Raw genomic sequence first — 17,836 nt, 5'->3', positions numbered from 1 at the left:
TTTGAAGAGTTCATTCTTATTTAGGTCTTAAAAACTGAGAACAAACCGAGGGTTGATGGGGGGGGGGGGGGGGACGGTGGGTGATGGGTATTGAGGAGGGCACCTGTTGGGATGAGCACTGGGTGTTGTATGGAAACCAATTTGACAATAAATTTCATATTAAAAAATAAAAATAAAATAAAATAGGAGTGTTTAATGCATTTTGATTATAATTATTTCTTTGGTATACATATTGTCAGGTCCAAATAAATCTTTTTTTTTTTTAGTTAAAAAAAAAAAGAGGGGCGCCTGGGTGGCGCAGTTGGTTAAGCGTCCGACTTCAGCCAGGTCACGATCTCACGGTCCGTGAGTTCGAGCCCCGCGTCGGGCTCTGGGCTGATGGCTCAGAGCCTGGAGCCTGTTTCTGATTCTGTGTCTCCCTCTCTCTCTGCCCCTCCCCCGTTCATGCTCTGTCTCTCTCTGTCCCAAAAAAATAAATAAACGTTAAAAAAAAAAATTAAAAAAAAAAAAAAAAAGAAAAGAAAGTGCTTAGGAGACTACAGGTGTTCTTTGTTTGGTCAATGGACCGGGTTTTTGGTTTGCTGAATGCTGTCACAGTTAGTGTCTTGTGAGAGGTATAGGCTGCCGAGGAGGGGCTCAAACTCACGAAACCGTGAGGTCATGACCTGAGCCGAAACCAAGAGTTGGCCGCTTAACTGACAGAGCCACCCAGGCACCCCTGGATGAGAAATTTCTAACAATGTCCAGAAAGAAGTGTTTTATAGAAATTTCCCATAGTACCGCTACTAAATCTGTATTATTCATCAAGTTCTTGAAGTTGGAGTTACAGGTTTCTCGAAGAGGCAGGTAGGGAATAAATGTGTGGAAAATGAAACCATGCATTGAGTTTGACCTCAGTGTGAGGCTAGAATGACAGCAGAAAAATTAGTTATGTCTGAGTTATCTGTGTGTCTCTGATGTTATGTGTCCCTTCAGCCCCTCCAATCCCCTGAGAACCATTTCTCTATGAAGGAAAACAATGCCTTAACTAATCTGTAAGTTAGGTTAGTCTCTCCTTATGTTTCTCCTCCTTCAGGGTGACTCCTCTCCCAAGAATGTAATTACCTGGATGGCCAGTTTCATAAAAAAAAAATACGTACTACTGGATCTTTAATACTATCTTAGTGTCCACATCCTTTTTGTAAAGAGTAATAGCAAGCTTCCTGTGGGGATCCTAAAATCTTCCTGGAGGTTGGAAGGCCATTGCTCTTAGGGGTGCACAGCATGCCCAGATGTCAAGTCTAAAAAACTGCTCTCCAAAAGGTCATGTACTACCCTAGCTATGTGCTTTGAAGACCACCATAGTATCTCACTTAGCTTCTAACAAAAAAAAAAAAAAAAAAAAAAAAAGAAAAGAGAGAGAGAAACCGAGAACAAGTAATCCTCTAGAATACTATAAAAATCACCAATCAACAGACTCAGGGCAACAAGCAGACAATTATCTTTGTTTTTGTTTTTATAATTTTGAGAACAGAAGGGGTCAAAGGAGCCATAAATTTGAAAACAAAAAAATTGCAATAGCGACCATCAGTGCCAAAAATAAAGTATTTTTCAGCATTCCAATATTTAAAACCCAAATCATCCTTTTAAGCTTGCTACTACATACCACACGAGAATAAGAGAAGCAACCAAAGCTGTGTCTATGTGCCTCTGGGAAATTTTCATAAATAAAAGCAGATGATGTTGACATAAACTTTCCTCCCACTAAGGGAGAATGCAATATGACCTAGCTGTTCATCAAGTATTAGAATGTTTGGACTAAAATGCATTTAGAATTTTGGAATTTACTTCTCCCTTATTTCTTCTGTTTATGTCAAAGGATAAAATCAAGACCTTTTAGCTAGTAGGTTTTTTTTTTTTTTCAAAAAAAAAAGCTAAAAGAATAGCAATAATGAAAATGTAAATTGGGAAACACCAGTTTAGTCAAGTCATCTACTAAATTAGTCATCAAATTATTGGGAAGCCATTGAGAAATATGGAACTTTGAGATGGTAATGGAATAGGGATTATTTAGTTTTAATATTAGGTAAGATTAGAATTTTTACAGAGGGAAATATACAAACTTTCCTGACAACCCATGCTAGGATTTAACAATCATTACCACTGCAGAGGATTCTCTGTATGCTGTACTTTAAATTCAATTCTGGTTTCTGTGGATGTAAAGGCTAACAACAGAGAAATCATTATCCCTGGCATAAGATCCTTTCACATAGTTGATGGGAATTAGTGGTTCTCAAAAATGTTTCCTTCAAACCCCTTTTACACTCTTATAAATTATTGGGGACTTTAATGAGGTTTTTTTTGTATAGATTATATTTATCTGTATTTAGTACTTTAGAAATAGAAAAAATTTAAATGTATGTATTTATTCTATAATAAACTCATGACATTTTAACATAGTGAACATATTTTATGAGAAATTAATTATTTTTCCAAAAATAAGATAAATTTAGTGAGAAGAGTGGTGTTTCACATTTTGCAAATTTCTAGAATGTCTAGCTTAATAGAAGACAGCTGAGTGCTCATATTTGCTTCTGCATTCATTCTGTTGGATATCACACTTCATGTACCCTCCAAAAACTCCACTATACACTTGTGAGACAATGAGTATGAAAAAGAAAAATAATATGTTAGTATAATTAGGAAAGTAATTTTAGTCTCGGAGATTCCCTGAAAAAAATGACGGGGAACCCCCAACTACTCTTAAGAACCACCAATCTAAATTGAAAAACCTACTTGCTTTAATGTTTCACCAGAAATATCCTCTATAAAACATTTTGATAGTGTCTCTATTCTTTTTTGAACCCACTATATGTTGCTTATTTCTAAAATGAAAAATCCAAAATTTTTATGGGTATTTGTACTTAGGCAATTCCTTTTCTCTGATGGCCTGAATAGAATATAATTTATTAATTTATTAATGAATGGTAGGTGCCAAGGGTTTGGGGACAAAGGAAATGAGATATTCTTCAACAGGTATGAAGTTTCAATTATCCAAGAGGAGTAAGTTCTAGAGATCTACTGTGCAACAAAGTGCCCATAGTTAACCATGCTGTATCGCACACTTCAAAATTTGTTAAGAGGACAGATTCCATGTGTTCTTACAATCAATTAATCACTACCTATATTCAATCAGAATTGCTAGAAAAAGGGGTATGAATAAAAAGTTATTCTTCTGGTTAAGGTAAGGACTCTTCTTCACCCCTTGGTTTCCATAAGGTAGGATTTCCCTAACCTCCCATTGTCTCATCCCTAGCAGAGGTGGAAAAGGAGAGCCCAGCTGCCTCTTCCCCCTTTCTTTCTGGAACCAGTCTGCATCAGAGTTTATCCTCTAATTTTGTTCTTGATGATCCAGACTCTGCATATGCAATAAATGCTTGCCTGGTACAGATAGGACAGTAGGTTGGCCTATTTCTGGGGTTTATGCCTACTGTGCATACTGTTGATGAACACTGGAGGATGTCTTCTAATTTGGTCTGTCAGTGTTTAATGTCCACATTCTATCTCTGTTGTTTCATAACTGAGAGAAATGGAATATATTTAACTGGGCCCATTGAACTCCAACATCTTTGGTTTAGAAAATTAAAAGGCAATCAATTCTAGAATCTTCCATGTGGTCAGTGCATGGCTCCCTAACTCCTCCTTACCTTCCAAGCCATTTATGGGACCCAGGTTAACATGAAGACTAAGTTTACTCAGAAAAGTAGCCTCAATTTGGGAAAATAAAAGACTTTCTGTGTGACTCTGCTATCTACAGGCAGAGAAGTCGGCAGGTCACATTGACTTTTAAAAAAGAGAACTACTGCTTCTATAACACATTTTTTTCTGGATTTATTTAATTATGATGTGACTTTGACACTGATTATCTATTTCATTTGTAATTCAAAGACTTAAGATTTTTAAATAACTAAAATTACAGCTTATGGTAACTGAAATAAACCTAATTAAGAAGCAACTTCAGAAACACTTTCTTATCAGAGAAAACATGAAGACAAAAAATCATTTAACATAGAAAACCATGAAAATAGCATTACCTCCTAGTTTTTCTGTTTTTGATTTGTATTATTTAAATGTGTTTGTTTTCTACATAAAGCCTTTCTTTTTCACCTCATGTTCCCCAAGAGTTTGAACCCGAGGTGAATTCATAATTTTGTGATTATGACATCAACCCGTTGCTATGGGAATGTCTGTGATTTAACAAACAGAATCACAACAATAGTTCTTTGTACTGTTTAGCATTTTTCATCTGAAGATTAAAAAGTATTTTGCAAACAGCATCTCAATAATCCTAGCAACCTCCCTGTTAGAGTGCTTGCGGGAATTTTTCTTTCTCATATATTGGAAGAACTGAGACAGAAACAGAAGCAGGACGTTTTACACAGATATCTACTGTCAGCATCTGAGCCTGGACCAGGACCCGAGAGTATTCTTACTAAGACAAACAACACATTACTGTTATTTTATTATAGAATCACAAAGGTGTAATCTTTATGTTACGAATGTAGGGAGAAAATTTCCATGCTTGATATAAACATCTACTATGCATGATGATGCCCATCACAGTCTTTCAACTACCTGTAAGCTTTAATGTTATGTCTTTTTTTGAGCACTTTATAGAACGTGTCCTTGGGAATCTAGAAAACTTTCTAATAGTGACAGCTATTATCTCTAAGCGAATTGAAATCAGGAAAGCCATTTTAAACGTTAACAGAGTATTCTTGGACAATTTTCTACAGGAAACAATCCTAAACTAACAAAGAGAATGTTCAGCTGGATTAGCAAAGGCGAACTTTTCCTGCTTTGATTTTCACGGTCCTATAATCCACACCAGATGTCAAATCTTGAAATTTAGAGTTCAGAATTTTGAACTATTGTCTCTAGTGAGATCATAAACACATTTTATGGGGCTGCTAAGTCACACACCAAAACAAAATTTTAACAAATCATTTTTTTTAAAGAGAAAACAAAAGCAAGTGAACCAGACATGAACATATTTAAGAAATGTACCTTTGAACCACTTAACTCGAGGTGGAGGAATACCAGAAGTTTTACATTCCATAACTGTTGTATCCCCAAGAGCAACCAAGAGCTCGCTCTGAACTACGATCAACTTCGGGGCTTCTGAAAAAAACAAACATGCAAATCGTCAACATCTGGCCCAGTGCCACGTGGACCTTGTTCATGATTACACTAAATGAACCAATTTAGCAAAATCTACCAGTATTTATGAGCTTGTGGTTATTTCAATGTTTATAAACAGATTGAAACTCTTATAATGCAAGTGTTCATAGATAGATGTGTGTGATGAAAAGATTATTTATTAAGGCCAAAAATATATATTAGGCAAAAATAATTCTGATAAAAGAGTACAAAAAATTAGGAAATTAATTGAAAGGTCTTTATGAAAAAAAAGAGATATATAAGGAAAGACAAATCTTAGAAATCTGAACACATCTTATAGAAATAGTAAGTAATACTGAAGGAACAGAGAGAAGAGTAATAGTAATAAAAATATCAAAAGAGCTATGATAAGGCTGACTTGGCTAAATTATGAGGATAATATAATTGTAGATGAATTTGTTGTAATATTTTCTATGTGATTTTAAGGATATTCATGTTTCACTACAGAGAGAGGGTTGTAGTCTAAGGCTGAAAGTTCCATCTATAAAAAGTAGAGCCTCCATTCTCTTTTTGCCTTTGATGCTAAATACATACATTCTCTAAGTTTCTTTGCCTAATTCTTTAGAGTTCACTCATACATTTTTCTCTTAGCTGGGCATGTTAGGACTTTCTAATTTCAACTGAAGTAGTTTAAAAGAAATTGAATTAACTTCTCAAAGATCATGTTATCCCTCTCCTAGAAAGAAAGCTTTCAGTGAATTCATTCCACAATTCTCTAGTTTGGCTTTCAAAAATCATACACTGGTACAGAGCTTTCTCTTGTAACTTACCTTCCATAACACTTTCTTACTCATCACAGGGTACAGAGCAAAATGGTAGCCCAAAGCACCCCCTACCCTCTCCTATCTTCCTGTTTTTGCAAAGCTGTTTCCTCTGCCTGAAATGCCCTTCGCCACAACTCTTGTAATCCCACTTGTTCCTCCAGACTGAGCTTAAGCCCTGCCTCCTTTGAGAAATCTTTACAAATTCCCAGTCAGAATTAATCTTCCTCTCCACCAGTCCTCTGCTATAGTACTAGTCTGTCTGCTTTCTTCTATATCTCTATGTATAGCCATTCCCATTATGCAGGCTCTCAAAAAGTAAGGACTTCATAACATACATCTTTTATTTCACATTCCACAATTTTAGATACTCTGGGCAATTAATAAGGTGAATAAGTGGGTCAACTATTTTAGCTTCTTTGTGAATGAAATGAAATTTGTGTCTATGATTCAGAATCTATTTCAACCTGCTTTCTACAGTCCCACTGTCTATTTCTTCTCTAATCTTCCAAACTTACCATGTGCCTTCCTCATTTCTATCAATGAAGACCACTTCTTTCTATGCTTTCAGCTTTGATATTTACAACACTTTTGCTACCTCCCTCATCTATACACACCAAATTACAATTCTTAATTTTTATTGTAGCTTTCTTACTCTCCACTGCCAGTTTCACTACCTTACCATAAATGGCAGGGTAGACTGCTAGCCATTAATTATTCACAATTACAAACTAACACTGAACATGTCATGTCCTTGTCCTTTATTTGTTTAAGAAAGACCAAATTAAAAGAAATACTCTATTCTGTTATATATTATTAGAGGATATGATTATATTAAAATATATTAGATTATATATTATATGTTATTATATATTTTATTATGGAATATTTATTATAATTATCACAAAATGCATCCTCAATAAATGCTTGAGTTTGGAGGGGAAAAACTGAAGATGCAAAGTGAAATAACAGCTAGACAGGATAAATGACAGAAATGTTATAAATATGTCATTACTATAGAAATACTATAAAGCTTTAAATATAAGTTAAAAATATAAAATGGAAGTTGAGGTAAACTAGAAAGGATATAGAATTTATTAATATGTAAGCAAAATATTGCAAAGAACAGAAAAGCCATGGAAAGACAGACTTTGTAGACAATCTGGGACTCTACCACAAGACGTAAGCCTCCTAGATTTCTACTGAATAATGAAGCTATCCACTCCCTGAACTTTTAACTTAAATGTTCCAATATTTACTTTAATTAATGTGTGAAATAAACAATCAATTATAAGACTGGTTAGAACTGACTCCTAATACTAATTTTCAGAAAAGTACTTTTACATTGCTTGATATGATATGCATCCTATTTTAATTGCTTTTTAAACTGATTATACTTGCCAATATATCTAAGGGTAGAAGTCTGTTTGTCTGTTCCAGCTGCATTACTTGCCAGGCAACCATAAATCCCTGCATCTTTGGGAACTGCATTTTTGATAAATAAGGTACCTTCTGAGGTCATCCTATACCTATGGACAAAAGAAAATAAAATTGAAAATACCCTAGTAACAGTATGAAGAAACTATAGTACCTCCTTACAAATATTTTAGACTTATATTTTTGATGCTGCTTGCAAAAACTATTAATGTCATCATGTTATAAGAAATATAGCAGATGTAGTAGTAATAATAATAACAATAATCATAATAGATGCCAGTATTCAGTACTTGCTATGTGCCAGAAAGTGCTCCAGAAGTTTTACGTTTATTAATGTTTTAAATCTTCACAATTACCCAGTGAGTTAGATACGATTATTATCTCTGTTTTACAGATGAGTAAAGGGAATATATAACTCACCCAAAGGCAGTTAGTAAATGGAAGAAGTGGAATTTGCAAACAGGCAATCACACTCTGTAAACTGCTATGCTAAATGATTCCTCACAATGAAAACCTGAGAGATACAATGCCTCCTGTCACACAGCAAGTCAGTGATGAGTCTAGAAATAGAATCTGGCTCATACCTAAGCCCTCCTCCTCAGACAAAACCCAGAGTAATGGAAGCTCAATAGCTGGAAGCTTCCTTGTTTCTGTTCCCCATGGTCATTGCACTCTGAGCGTGAGAAGATTCAATGTCTTTAAAAGGCATCCAGCAGATAAAATATATCTCAATGCAGTATGGCAAAAGTGACTAGGAATTACAAAGAATGTCTGCACACATTTTCATTAGAGCTACTGTTCCATCCGTGACATCTCCTTCTCTCCTATTAAATCCCATGACCATATCTTTAATAGATCAGTGGAAACTACATATTGCCCCCTAGAACATTTATTTTCCCCATTTCAATTATTCAAGGTAAGCCAAGGGTTATGGCGTCATGTTTCCAATGCAAAGTATTGTGAAGCTCTTAGTCCTGGCCATTAAATTCAAGACTGCAGAACATCCAGCTCTGTCAAGTCATCATTTATTATTTTATGGACATTTCCTGGCCTATTTAGAAAATCGAATGCTGTGGATTTTGGTCAAAGCTCCCTCAACCGTAGGGACTTAGTCACATTAGTTTTGTCCGGCTTTTGATTCATTCTAATTAATATTTCACTCAGTAAAAACAAAGAATGTGATACAAACCCAGTACCTGTGTGAACCCATGATAAACATATCATTAATGGTCCAGGTGATCTTTGGTTTGGGAAAACCTGTTGCAGAACACATGATAGAGACCTCAGATCCTCCTGTGAATGATTGATTCTTGGGCATCACAGTGACTTTGGGTGGTTCTGCAAATAGAAAGAAACATATATGGCGAAATGGCAACTTATCCTGATGTTAAGAGCTTCCTATCTTAGCAGATTTGTAGACTTCTTACCACACCTTTATTTTTATTTGCACTTTCAAGAATTCGTTTATACAAGTAACAACCAAGTTGCAGCAGGGATTTGGGAGATCTTCCCCAAAGTTGACAGGAGTTGCAGACTCTGCACTCTGGCTCTCTGTGGCCCAGGTTGCATGAGACTGGGGTTCCTGGTCCCTGCAGAGCCCCTCTTCTCCCTGAAAGCCTGATGCTGTGGCTGGGACCCTGGAGCCTGCCACTACTCTGCAGTTCCAGGGCAGAGGGCCTTACTTCTGGCCATTTGTCCTGAGACCTTGCACCTCAGCCCAACCCTGTCAGGCCTACTGCTATTTCCAGATCCCACAGCATGAGAGTAGATGAGGCCTTGCCCTCAGAACTTGGGAAAGGTCCTGCTAACTCTCCTCTGGAGGACTTTAGGGACCTGGATTGGAGGCCAGTGACAGGAAGGGCCTGAATGAAAGCCATGGGAGCCGCAGGAGCAAGATACAGTGATATGTGGCAGCTGGAGCAGGCCAGGGAATTGGGAAGGGTCCCTCTGTCCACTCTCTCGCCAGGTCCTGCCCCCCAGTCCTACTCTGCTCCATGGCCTTGCTTACTGGGCTGGCCTTGCAGTAACTCCATTCTCCTGGAGTGTCTTGAACATGTGGAAGAAGGTGGTCCTCATGGCCTAGGGGCAGATGTGGTCCATTCTCTTGAGGTGTCTTAGGTAAAAGAAAGTAGTCCTCATTGCCTGGGGACATCAGTCATGGTGAGGTCACTGGTGGGGATGGCATCTAATATCTCCACCTTGAATGTCCCTGAGATAAAGAGCTTCCTTTTAGGGTGCCTGGGTGGCTCATTTTGTTAAGCGTCTGACTTCAGCTCAGGTCATGATCTCACGGTTTGTGAGTTTGAGCCCCGTGTCAGGCTCTATGCTATCAGCTCAGAGCCTGGAGCCTGCTTCGGATTCTGTGTCTCCTTCTCTCTCTGCCCCTCCCCAACTTGTGCTCTGTCTCTCTGTCTCTCAAAAATAAATAAATGTAAAAAAAATTAAGAGCTTCCTTTTGGGGTCACAGAAGGAGGAGAAGGTGGAGTATACCACAGAAATGATGGGCACCTAGACCTGAATTGCCAGGTAAAAGGCATCTTTCTTGAAATATTGTCCTTCTGCATGTCCTCAGGGTGGATCCACATTCTGAGGTACTCTATGACCATGGGCTGGCCTGTGTCAGACATCAGAGTCATGGTTTGTCCTGGAGTACTGCCAGTTGATGAAGTACTCCAAACCTGTGCCACCATTTGTCCTGGCTGCTGCTCTTTATTTATTAGATTGTAATTTGTTGAGGTGAAGACAATCTCTTTCATATTATTCCATATTACATTGCTTTCTACAGTATTTAATATCCCTTTCATGCTATACAGTGACTTGTAAATAACAGGCACTTAAAACTGTTGAGGGAATACAGTCCCTTCCTAAATTGTAACTTGGCTCTGAGAATTTTTATGCCTGCCACTCTCAAGGTCCTGCTATATTGATCATTTATCTCATGCCCATGGATTCACAGGACACAACAGGAAATAGCAATTATTCAAAGTTTCCATTGCATACATTCCACTTCTACGGCAGAAAACAGACTTTTGAAAGTAAAGTAATGAATCAGGAAGTTATTGTCAAAAAGGATACAAAAATTCCCTGGGGTAACTGGAATGTTGATATATCTGGCCTAATCAATTCCACATTTTACATCTATATTACTACAGAATGCGAGTTAATCTTCAAAGAAAGTACCATCAAAGAAATAATAATTTTCTTAGTGTAAATATTTCCCACACAGTAAGATAAATGAAAATAAATTCACTTCCACAGTGTTTGAAATAGAAGTTATAGGTATTAACAAAAATAAATAAATTTAATAACATGTGGTTTTTGCACAATTATTATGTTTCAGGCTCTGTGCTAACCTGTAGGGAGACAATGATGAGCCAAACAGACATGGTGCCAACTTTCCAGTTAACTGCATTTTTAATATAAATGAGATAGAGAAATTCAATTAGTTAGATCTTTATATATTTATGATATATCTTTACTATAAGTTAGCCTGCAAATTGTGGCTTAATTTCACTAAGAAAAATTAGTCTGAGAAATCCTGATACATTTGAAGGAGATACAAGTGGTTAACACTAGACTAGTAGGCTACACAACTGGATAAAACTAATTAGTGCCTAATTGCAAGCAGCTTACAATCACCCTCCTTTTTTTCCTGTTTACATTGTGTTCTTCAAATTATGATTGTCTTTGAAGTTAATGTTTAAAGGGTTTTTCCTGCCTGTGGAATTGGTTGATAGTCTTATTATTCCATGGATTCTTCTTGGTGAACATATGGCTACAGAAATACAGGAGGTCAAGGGCAGACTGCCCATGGCCAGTAAGTTCAAGTTGTGATTCCATCTGGAATCCATCAATTCTGAAATGCCAGAGGACTACACATGCTGTGGGAGTGTTTCAGATAATCTTTAGGGGATGAGGGGAAAAAGGAACACTTCTTTCTCTTTGGAATTTATTGAATACCCACATTTATTCAGTCCCACTTTCTGAAAATAAAATGTTTCTTATGCTTAGCTCATGTTGACCTAGGATTGCTGCAAAGATTCAGCAGCTCTTGGGATTTATGTCTAAACATGGTGCCTCCCGATAAAGTCTAACAGAATTGGCCTGGCATCTCTCCCAGCAAGAATTCCACTGGTAGGCTCTGTAGTTCAGGTATCAAAGTGAAAATAAATGTCAGTTACTCAAACCAGGATGCAGAGGGCTAAGAGGTCATTTCTCAAATAAAGCCTGGACATAGGGTGCTGCTCAGGGTCATGAAATCAGTCTGTGTGCATACATACAGATGGGATGACATCATCTCACAGAAGGTGAGAAATTTGCCATTGTCCTGGAAAGAATACTTCTGCTGACAATAAGAAAATCAGAAAGGAAATGAACAAACATGGAAGCAAAATTAGATTTCTGCCAAATAACAGTTGAATAAAGATGGTCAGAATGATTCAGCCTTCACTTGATTAGGTTAAATAAGGCTGTAATAGACCTCACTATAATTATTTCAACTGTTAGAATTTTTAATTTTCTAGAAAAACAGCTCCTCTTGTTTTAATAAAGTGGTTTTAATGGAGCAGAACAAGCTTAAAAGCCTTAGTTCAACTCTATCAAAGTCTAGAGTCAAATTTTAGGCTTTGGGGGGGAAGTAATCCATTCTTAGTTGGTTTTCAATCTTACTTCACCACCACAATAATCACCATTATCATCACCATTATCACCATCATCATCACCACCACCACCATCAACCACCAACATCATCACCATAAATAACAACTTGCTTTTCATTAGCCAAAACAATGGAAACATGGCGCTCTATTAGTATTAAGGCATTAATCCGTTCTTTATATTTTAGTCATAAAAAAAGCAAAATAGGTGAGTTTTTACAATTTCTCACCAATGATTTAAAGAGATACACATAGATTATGATAGAAAAATAAAAAAATAAATACTGTTTTAAGACTTAGGTGTCTTAGCACACTCTAAATGGCAAGGCTAGCAAAATGAATTGAAAATAGCTATTGTTCTGCCTGCAAAGGCTATGGAAGATAAAATCTTGCCTAACTCTTGCAAATCTCCAATGTCAACCTCACACTCTCAAGACATATTTCCTGTTGGTGGTCAGCTGGATCTGACTTGTTGCTGTTTTGCCTCTGATAGGGCATTCTCAAAGAAAAGATCTAAAAGACTTTCTCTTCAAGGTGATTTAATTATCACCAATAAATTAATCAGATGATGGAAATGCTCTGAATTATCTAAGCAACAATTTAAAATATTTTCACCACTGGCATGTGTAGATTACCTGGGCAAATTTCTTTGTGTTTCATCCTTTCACACAACAAACATTTATTGAGTACCCATAATTTAGACACTTTATAACCATACAGAACTCACAGAATACTGGATACAAATCCAAATTATGTACAATGAGGTACTAAATCTCCTTCTGGTAGTCAGCGCTTCAAATAGGAAGGTTGGCAAAATTATTGAGTGCCTGTTACATGGTAGGTATCTAACTCTAGGCCTATCATTTATTTTCCACAATAACTCTATGAAGTGTCACAGCCATTCTACAGATAAAGCACCTAACAAGCCTCAACATGGTTAAGTAATCCATGTGTCTGGTCTATGCCTCAATGGGGATAATAAGGCACAGTGTTATTGCAGATTAGTTAAATTAACATACATAAAACACTTAAAGCAATTGCTGGTGCACAGTAGGCACTATGTAATTTTTGCTATTATCAATATTCCATTATACAGTAAAGTATGACGGAGAGTGATCAAATAAGTGACATAGCATTTAAAATAGGTGTGTCTATACATATTATCTAGGCATTTACAAGTGAAACTTGATCACAATTCTCATACTTGCATGTTCTATTTAGATCACACATCCCACTAATAAATGATATGAAATATACCTTATTTGATTCTTCTGAAATGTAACAAGTTCTAGATACTCAAAATTTGTTAGAAATTTCAATAAAAATAGATAAATCTAGTTTTTCCACATTTTGCTGATTAAAAAAAACCCACGCTAATACCTATGTCACCTGGCACTTGTTAAAAAGGGGATGTGATGATGTAATGAGCATATGGTTATGATAATATCAATTTCATACTGAGTGAAGTAATTCTGGTCATTAGGGTTTAACTTCATCCATCATCTTGAGAAATATTTCCTTTTTTTACTGCAACATTCTCTCTGGTGACGCGAACTAATTAGTGACAGACATCCACCCTTTCCTGACACCATAGAAAAAAATTAATACTTCTAATGTTCATACAGATATAACATGGCAAAAAAAAAAAAAAGGAAGCCTTGTCTGGCCCTTTGACTTCCATGTGGCAGCATGTGATTATGGAAAAAATGTCAGCTCTCCATGGAATATACTCAACAATTTAACCAGGATTCCCTTGTTCATTGTCAGCTTTAAAAATCCTCCTCATAAAGGAGCAACTAATAAAATCAGTAGACTTATTTCTTGTCCCCAAACAGGATGATAGTGTGTTTTAAACAAAACTTTAAATTCATACCGTGTAATACATACCACACCATTTATTCTAACTTTCACTCCTCAGCCTGGTCAGTACAAGCATTTGGAAATATAGCAGTCACGTCACCTTAAAATTGATAAACTACTTTAGCCTCTTTCAAAAAATTTTGCCAAACTTACTCACATGATACAATTTTTAATTATGGTGAACTAAACAATACTTAAAAAAATCTTTATAAATTTTTCATAAGATAACTATCAGACTTTGTTACAAAATAGGTTTTAAATGTAAGCAGTGATTTGCTGGCATGTGCTGCGAGGGGAAAAGAAAGTACTTATGTAATGAAATCGAACATTGTTGGTGTGACCCAGATAAGCCACTGAAATTCACATGGAAACATGAAAGATAAAGTTAGTGACCCTAATCTTCCCTATAGTTTATTACTATTACTTTGAGGTCCATTCAGCAATTAAGGAACACACACCTATTGGGTGCAATTGTGTTTTTCTCTTTGTGCGGGGAGCTGTGGTTAAAAGGCGGGGGCGGGGGGCAGTAAAAAAGTACCTCAGTACATATAATATGATTGGGGAAAAATGATGGTAATTAAGTACAAAATTGTGTGTCATAAAAAGAAAGAAAGAAAGAAAGAAAGAAAGAAAGAAAGAAAGAAAGAAAGAAAGAAAGAAAGAAAGAGAAAGAAAGCAAAAAGTTCTACAGAAGCCTGACTATTCAGAAAGATGGTTTAGTTGATGGCCATACCACCTGAATCTCCTCTGATCTTAGAAGCTAAGCAGGGTCATGCCTGGTTAGTACTTGGATGGGAGAATGAAGATGGTTTATGAGAGGAAGTTCACATCAAAGGTAGGATTTAGATAGGAAACCTTAAAGTCAAAATAGCTCTTTGAGCTAGGTCATAGAATCTGAGTGAGAACCATGTAATCTGGAGGTAGTCGGGATGCTCTGTGACTCAAGCAATGGGCGTGGAATTGGGCAAATCATGGAAAGATAGAAGTAACAGAGCAGAGGTAGAGCCAAAGCAGCAGAAAACAGGAATCCACTGAAAGTATAATGGACATGGAGCCTGGTAGAGGAAACATTCACTGGCCACCAGAAAATCAGTTCTGGAGACTGAAGATGAAGACAGGTGTAGTACCTAGACACCCTTTGGAGAGATTCGATACCAAGAAAATTCAAAACTCATACAGACACTACAAACTGTCTGCCTGATACTGCTCTAAGAGATAACATTTAGCAGCATGAGTAATATTTCATGGCAGAAAATAATCTGATAGTTTCTCTACTTTGAATTCATACTAGAGGTGAAGTTTTAAGAACAAGTTCAAATATTTAGTTACCCATGTTAAAGAAACAGGCATAAAGGAAAAGACATAAGAATATCTGATTCATTTAAAGTGAATAGTATCCATATATTGAAAGGAAACATTTTTATTTCTTTTTTTTCTCCATACATTGTTTTAGGAGGATAAAGGTTGAAGATAAAATGTTAAAAGTATTATGGAAGATGGGATGCCTGGGGGAGCTCAGTCATTTAAGCATCCCACTTAGGCTCAGGTCATGATCTAGCTGCTAGTGGGTTTGAGCCCCACCATCGGGCTCTGTGCTGACAGTTCAGAGCCTGGAGCCTGCTTCAGATTCTGTCTCCCTCTCTCTCTCTGCCCCTCCCCCTCTCGCTCTCTCTCTCTCTCTGTCTCTCTCTCTCAAAAATAAATAAACATAAACAAATTAAAATTATTATGGAAGAGTCAGTGTGTGGAGGGCTAACGATTGTCAATTTTATTCTGAGGTAATTAGGAAACCACAAAAAGGTTCTGAATGCATGGGCATTTAAGGGAGGGGCGCCTGAGTGGCTCAGTCTGTTGAGCATCCCAACTTACTCAGTTCATGATCTCACAGTTCGTGGGTTCAAGCACCACAGTTCATGGGTTCAAGAACCCTTGAACCCAGTTCGTGGGTTCAAGGTTCTGTGCTAACAGCTGGAAGCCTGGAGTCTGCTTTGAATTCTGTTTCCCTCTCTCTCTCTGCCCCTCCTCTGTTCGTGCTCTATTTCCCTCTCAAAAATAAATAAACATTAAAAAAAATTTTAAAGCAATCTTGGGGAAAATTCACCTGATTATACTATGAATTAAAGGGAGGGAACAAAATTTGAAGGAAGTCCAAGAAAAGAGGATTTTAGTAGTTTAGGTTTGTGACATGCAAAGGGGATGACATGCAAAGTTACCAGGGAAATAAGGAAGGGAGTGATTTGAGAGACACTGACAAACTGAACTAACTATGCGTAGGGAAAGTGGAAAGCACCTGGGCCTAAACATATTATACCTGGGATAATTCCATCTGAACTCTAAATTTCACATTAGCTCATTCACACTGATCCCTATTAGCATTGCCAAGCATCCACTGATTCCAGCATTGGCCCACAGAAAATATGTCCCAATACATCCATAAATAAAAAGAGAATTGGAAATTCAATTTTAAAAATTGATACACTGTGTTTGTGTGGTCTGAGGAAGGAGCACACAAAGTGAAAGCGAGAAAGAGGAGGGCATGATTCCTTGAAGTAGATCCCAAGTGCCCGGACTCCTGGTCTAGTGCTTTCATTACCCCCAGGAAGCAGTGAGATTCACAGAATCAGGCAAGAAAGGATTTTTATCTCAGCAACTTTCAGTTTAAGAAGCAGGGTTATAAAGTTCTAGACGCTTTCCTTAGCCTCCTCCAAAAGGATATGTGTCCAAAAGTCACCTAGTGGAGCAACCAATTGTAAATTGTTGTTTAAAAAGGCATTGAATTACATTTTGGTAAAAAAAAAAAAAAAATGTATTTTCAGGGCTGTCAATTAATCCCTGTGATGGAAGATTTCCAAGCTTCTAAGTGTTCCTAGTGATAATTTCATGTAGTGAGGAATTAAGACTCTGATGAGAAGATACTCCATTAGTTTTCAGTATTAAGTTTCTGTTTTTTACTTGAGTTCTCACAATAAAATCTAAATAAATATCCTTATTTTGGAGATAGTTAGAAACCTACATTCAGCCTAACCACTTAATTGATTCGTATATTTGAAAACATAATAGAACAGATTTACAACTGCTCCCCAAATACTTTTCTTCATTGTGGATGATACGTTGAATGATCTAACATCAAGCAATGCTAGATGAGAAATTGGAAAATAATTAGTATTTAATTACTGAACGTAATTTCTATTGAATTGTACAGACTGTAAAATGTATTTTACTGAGTCTCTGACTCTTCTAAATATCTGTGTTTCCTGTTGAAAAAGCTAACTTCAAAAAGTTACATAATGACTGTCATTGAGCTTGCTGAGAATTGTAATTAGTAGTTATGTCCTATCCCAACAGATGTGTACCTAGTGATTTAGCTCAATCAGTGTATTTAAAACATACTGACATTGTTTGAAAATGCATTACTTCCGCTTCTGATTAGGGAGGTAACTCCAGCTAGTTCTAGTGGTAACCAACTTTTAAGTATGAAGCTTGCACAATGAGTAACAGAATTTCACTAAGAGTGATTTACAATAGACAGACGTGCTTCTTCATTTAAATTTTCCTTAATTTTCAAATGAGTAGAAATGTTAATGGAATACATTTTCACATCTTTTAAGTTTTTCCATGCCTACTAGAAAGTTCCCATAAAAATGGCCAGGGATTCCTTCCAAAAAGCAAGAGCACAGAATGAAAACTAAAAGCCAACGAATCAGCCAAACAAAAACAGAAATCAACTGCCTGAACAAAGAGGCAAAGGCCACTGAAATCCCGAAGACAATGGAATCAAGTGCCTACTTCCAAATGATATCTCATCAACGTAAATATGAAGACCTGGCTATAACTTTTCCAAAATGGCAGAATTATTCCTGAATGGCAATAATTCCAATGAATTATGAGAGTCCTTAATATACA

General features: G+C 36.7%; 1 protein-coding gene across 3 annotated transcripts in view; it reads right to left on the bottom strand.

The window, feature by feature from the left end:
* HMCN1 (hemicentin 1) overlaps nucleotides 1–17,836 on the bottom strand; it is a 482,690-nt gene that overhangs the window by 252,721 nt on the left and 212,133 nt on the right. For 2 of the 3 annotated variants that reach the window (XM_086694136.1, XM_086694137.1), the window contains exons 12-14: nucleotides 8,615–8,756; nucleotides 7,383–7,510; nucleotides 5,047–5,160 (exon numbers count right to left, since the gene is read on the bottom strand). In XM_086694136.1, the coding sequence (XP_086550262.1) occupies nucleotides 5,047–5,160; nucleotides 7,383–7,510; nucleotides 8,615–8,756 (384 nt within the window). Of the gene's footprint in view, nucleotides 1–5,046; nucleotides 5,161–7,382; nucleotides 7,511–8,607; nucleotides 8,757–17,836 lie in introns of all 3 variants that reach the window. The other variant, XM_086694138.1, reaches the window with a different exon arrangement.

Source organism: Puma concolor, chromosome E4 (genome assembly GCF_028749965.1).
Source record: "Puma concolor isolate L17-30 chromosome E4, mPumCon1.1.hap2, whole genome shotgun sequence".
Lineage (NCBI taxonomy): Eukaryota > Metazoa > Chordata > Mammalia > Carnivora > Felidae > Puma > Puma concolor.
Note: the sequence above shows the minus strand (reverse complement) of the source record. Positions and strands in the feature narration are given on the sequence as shown.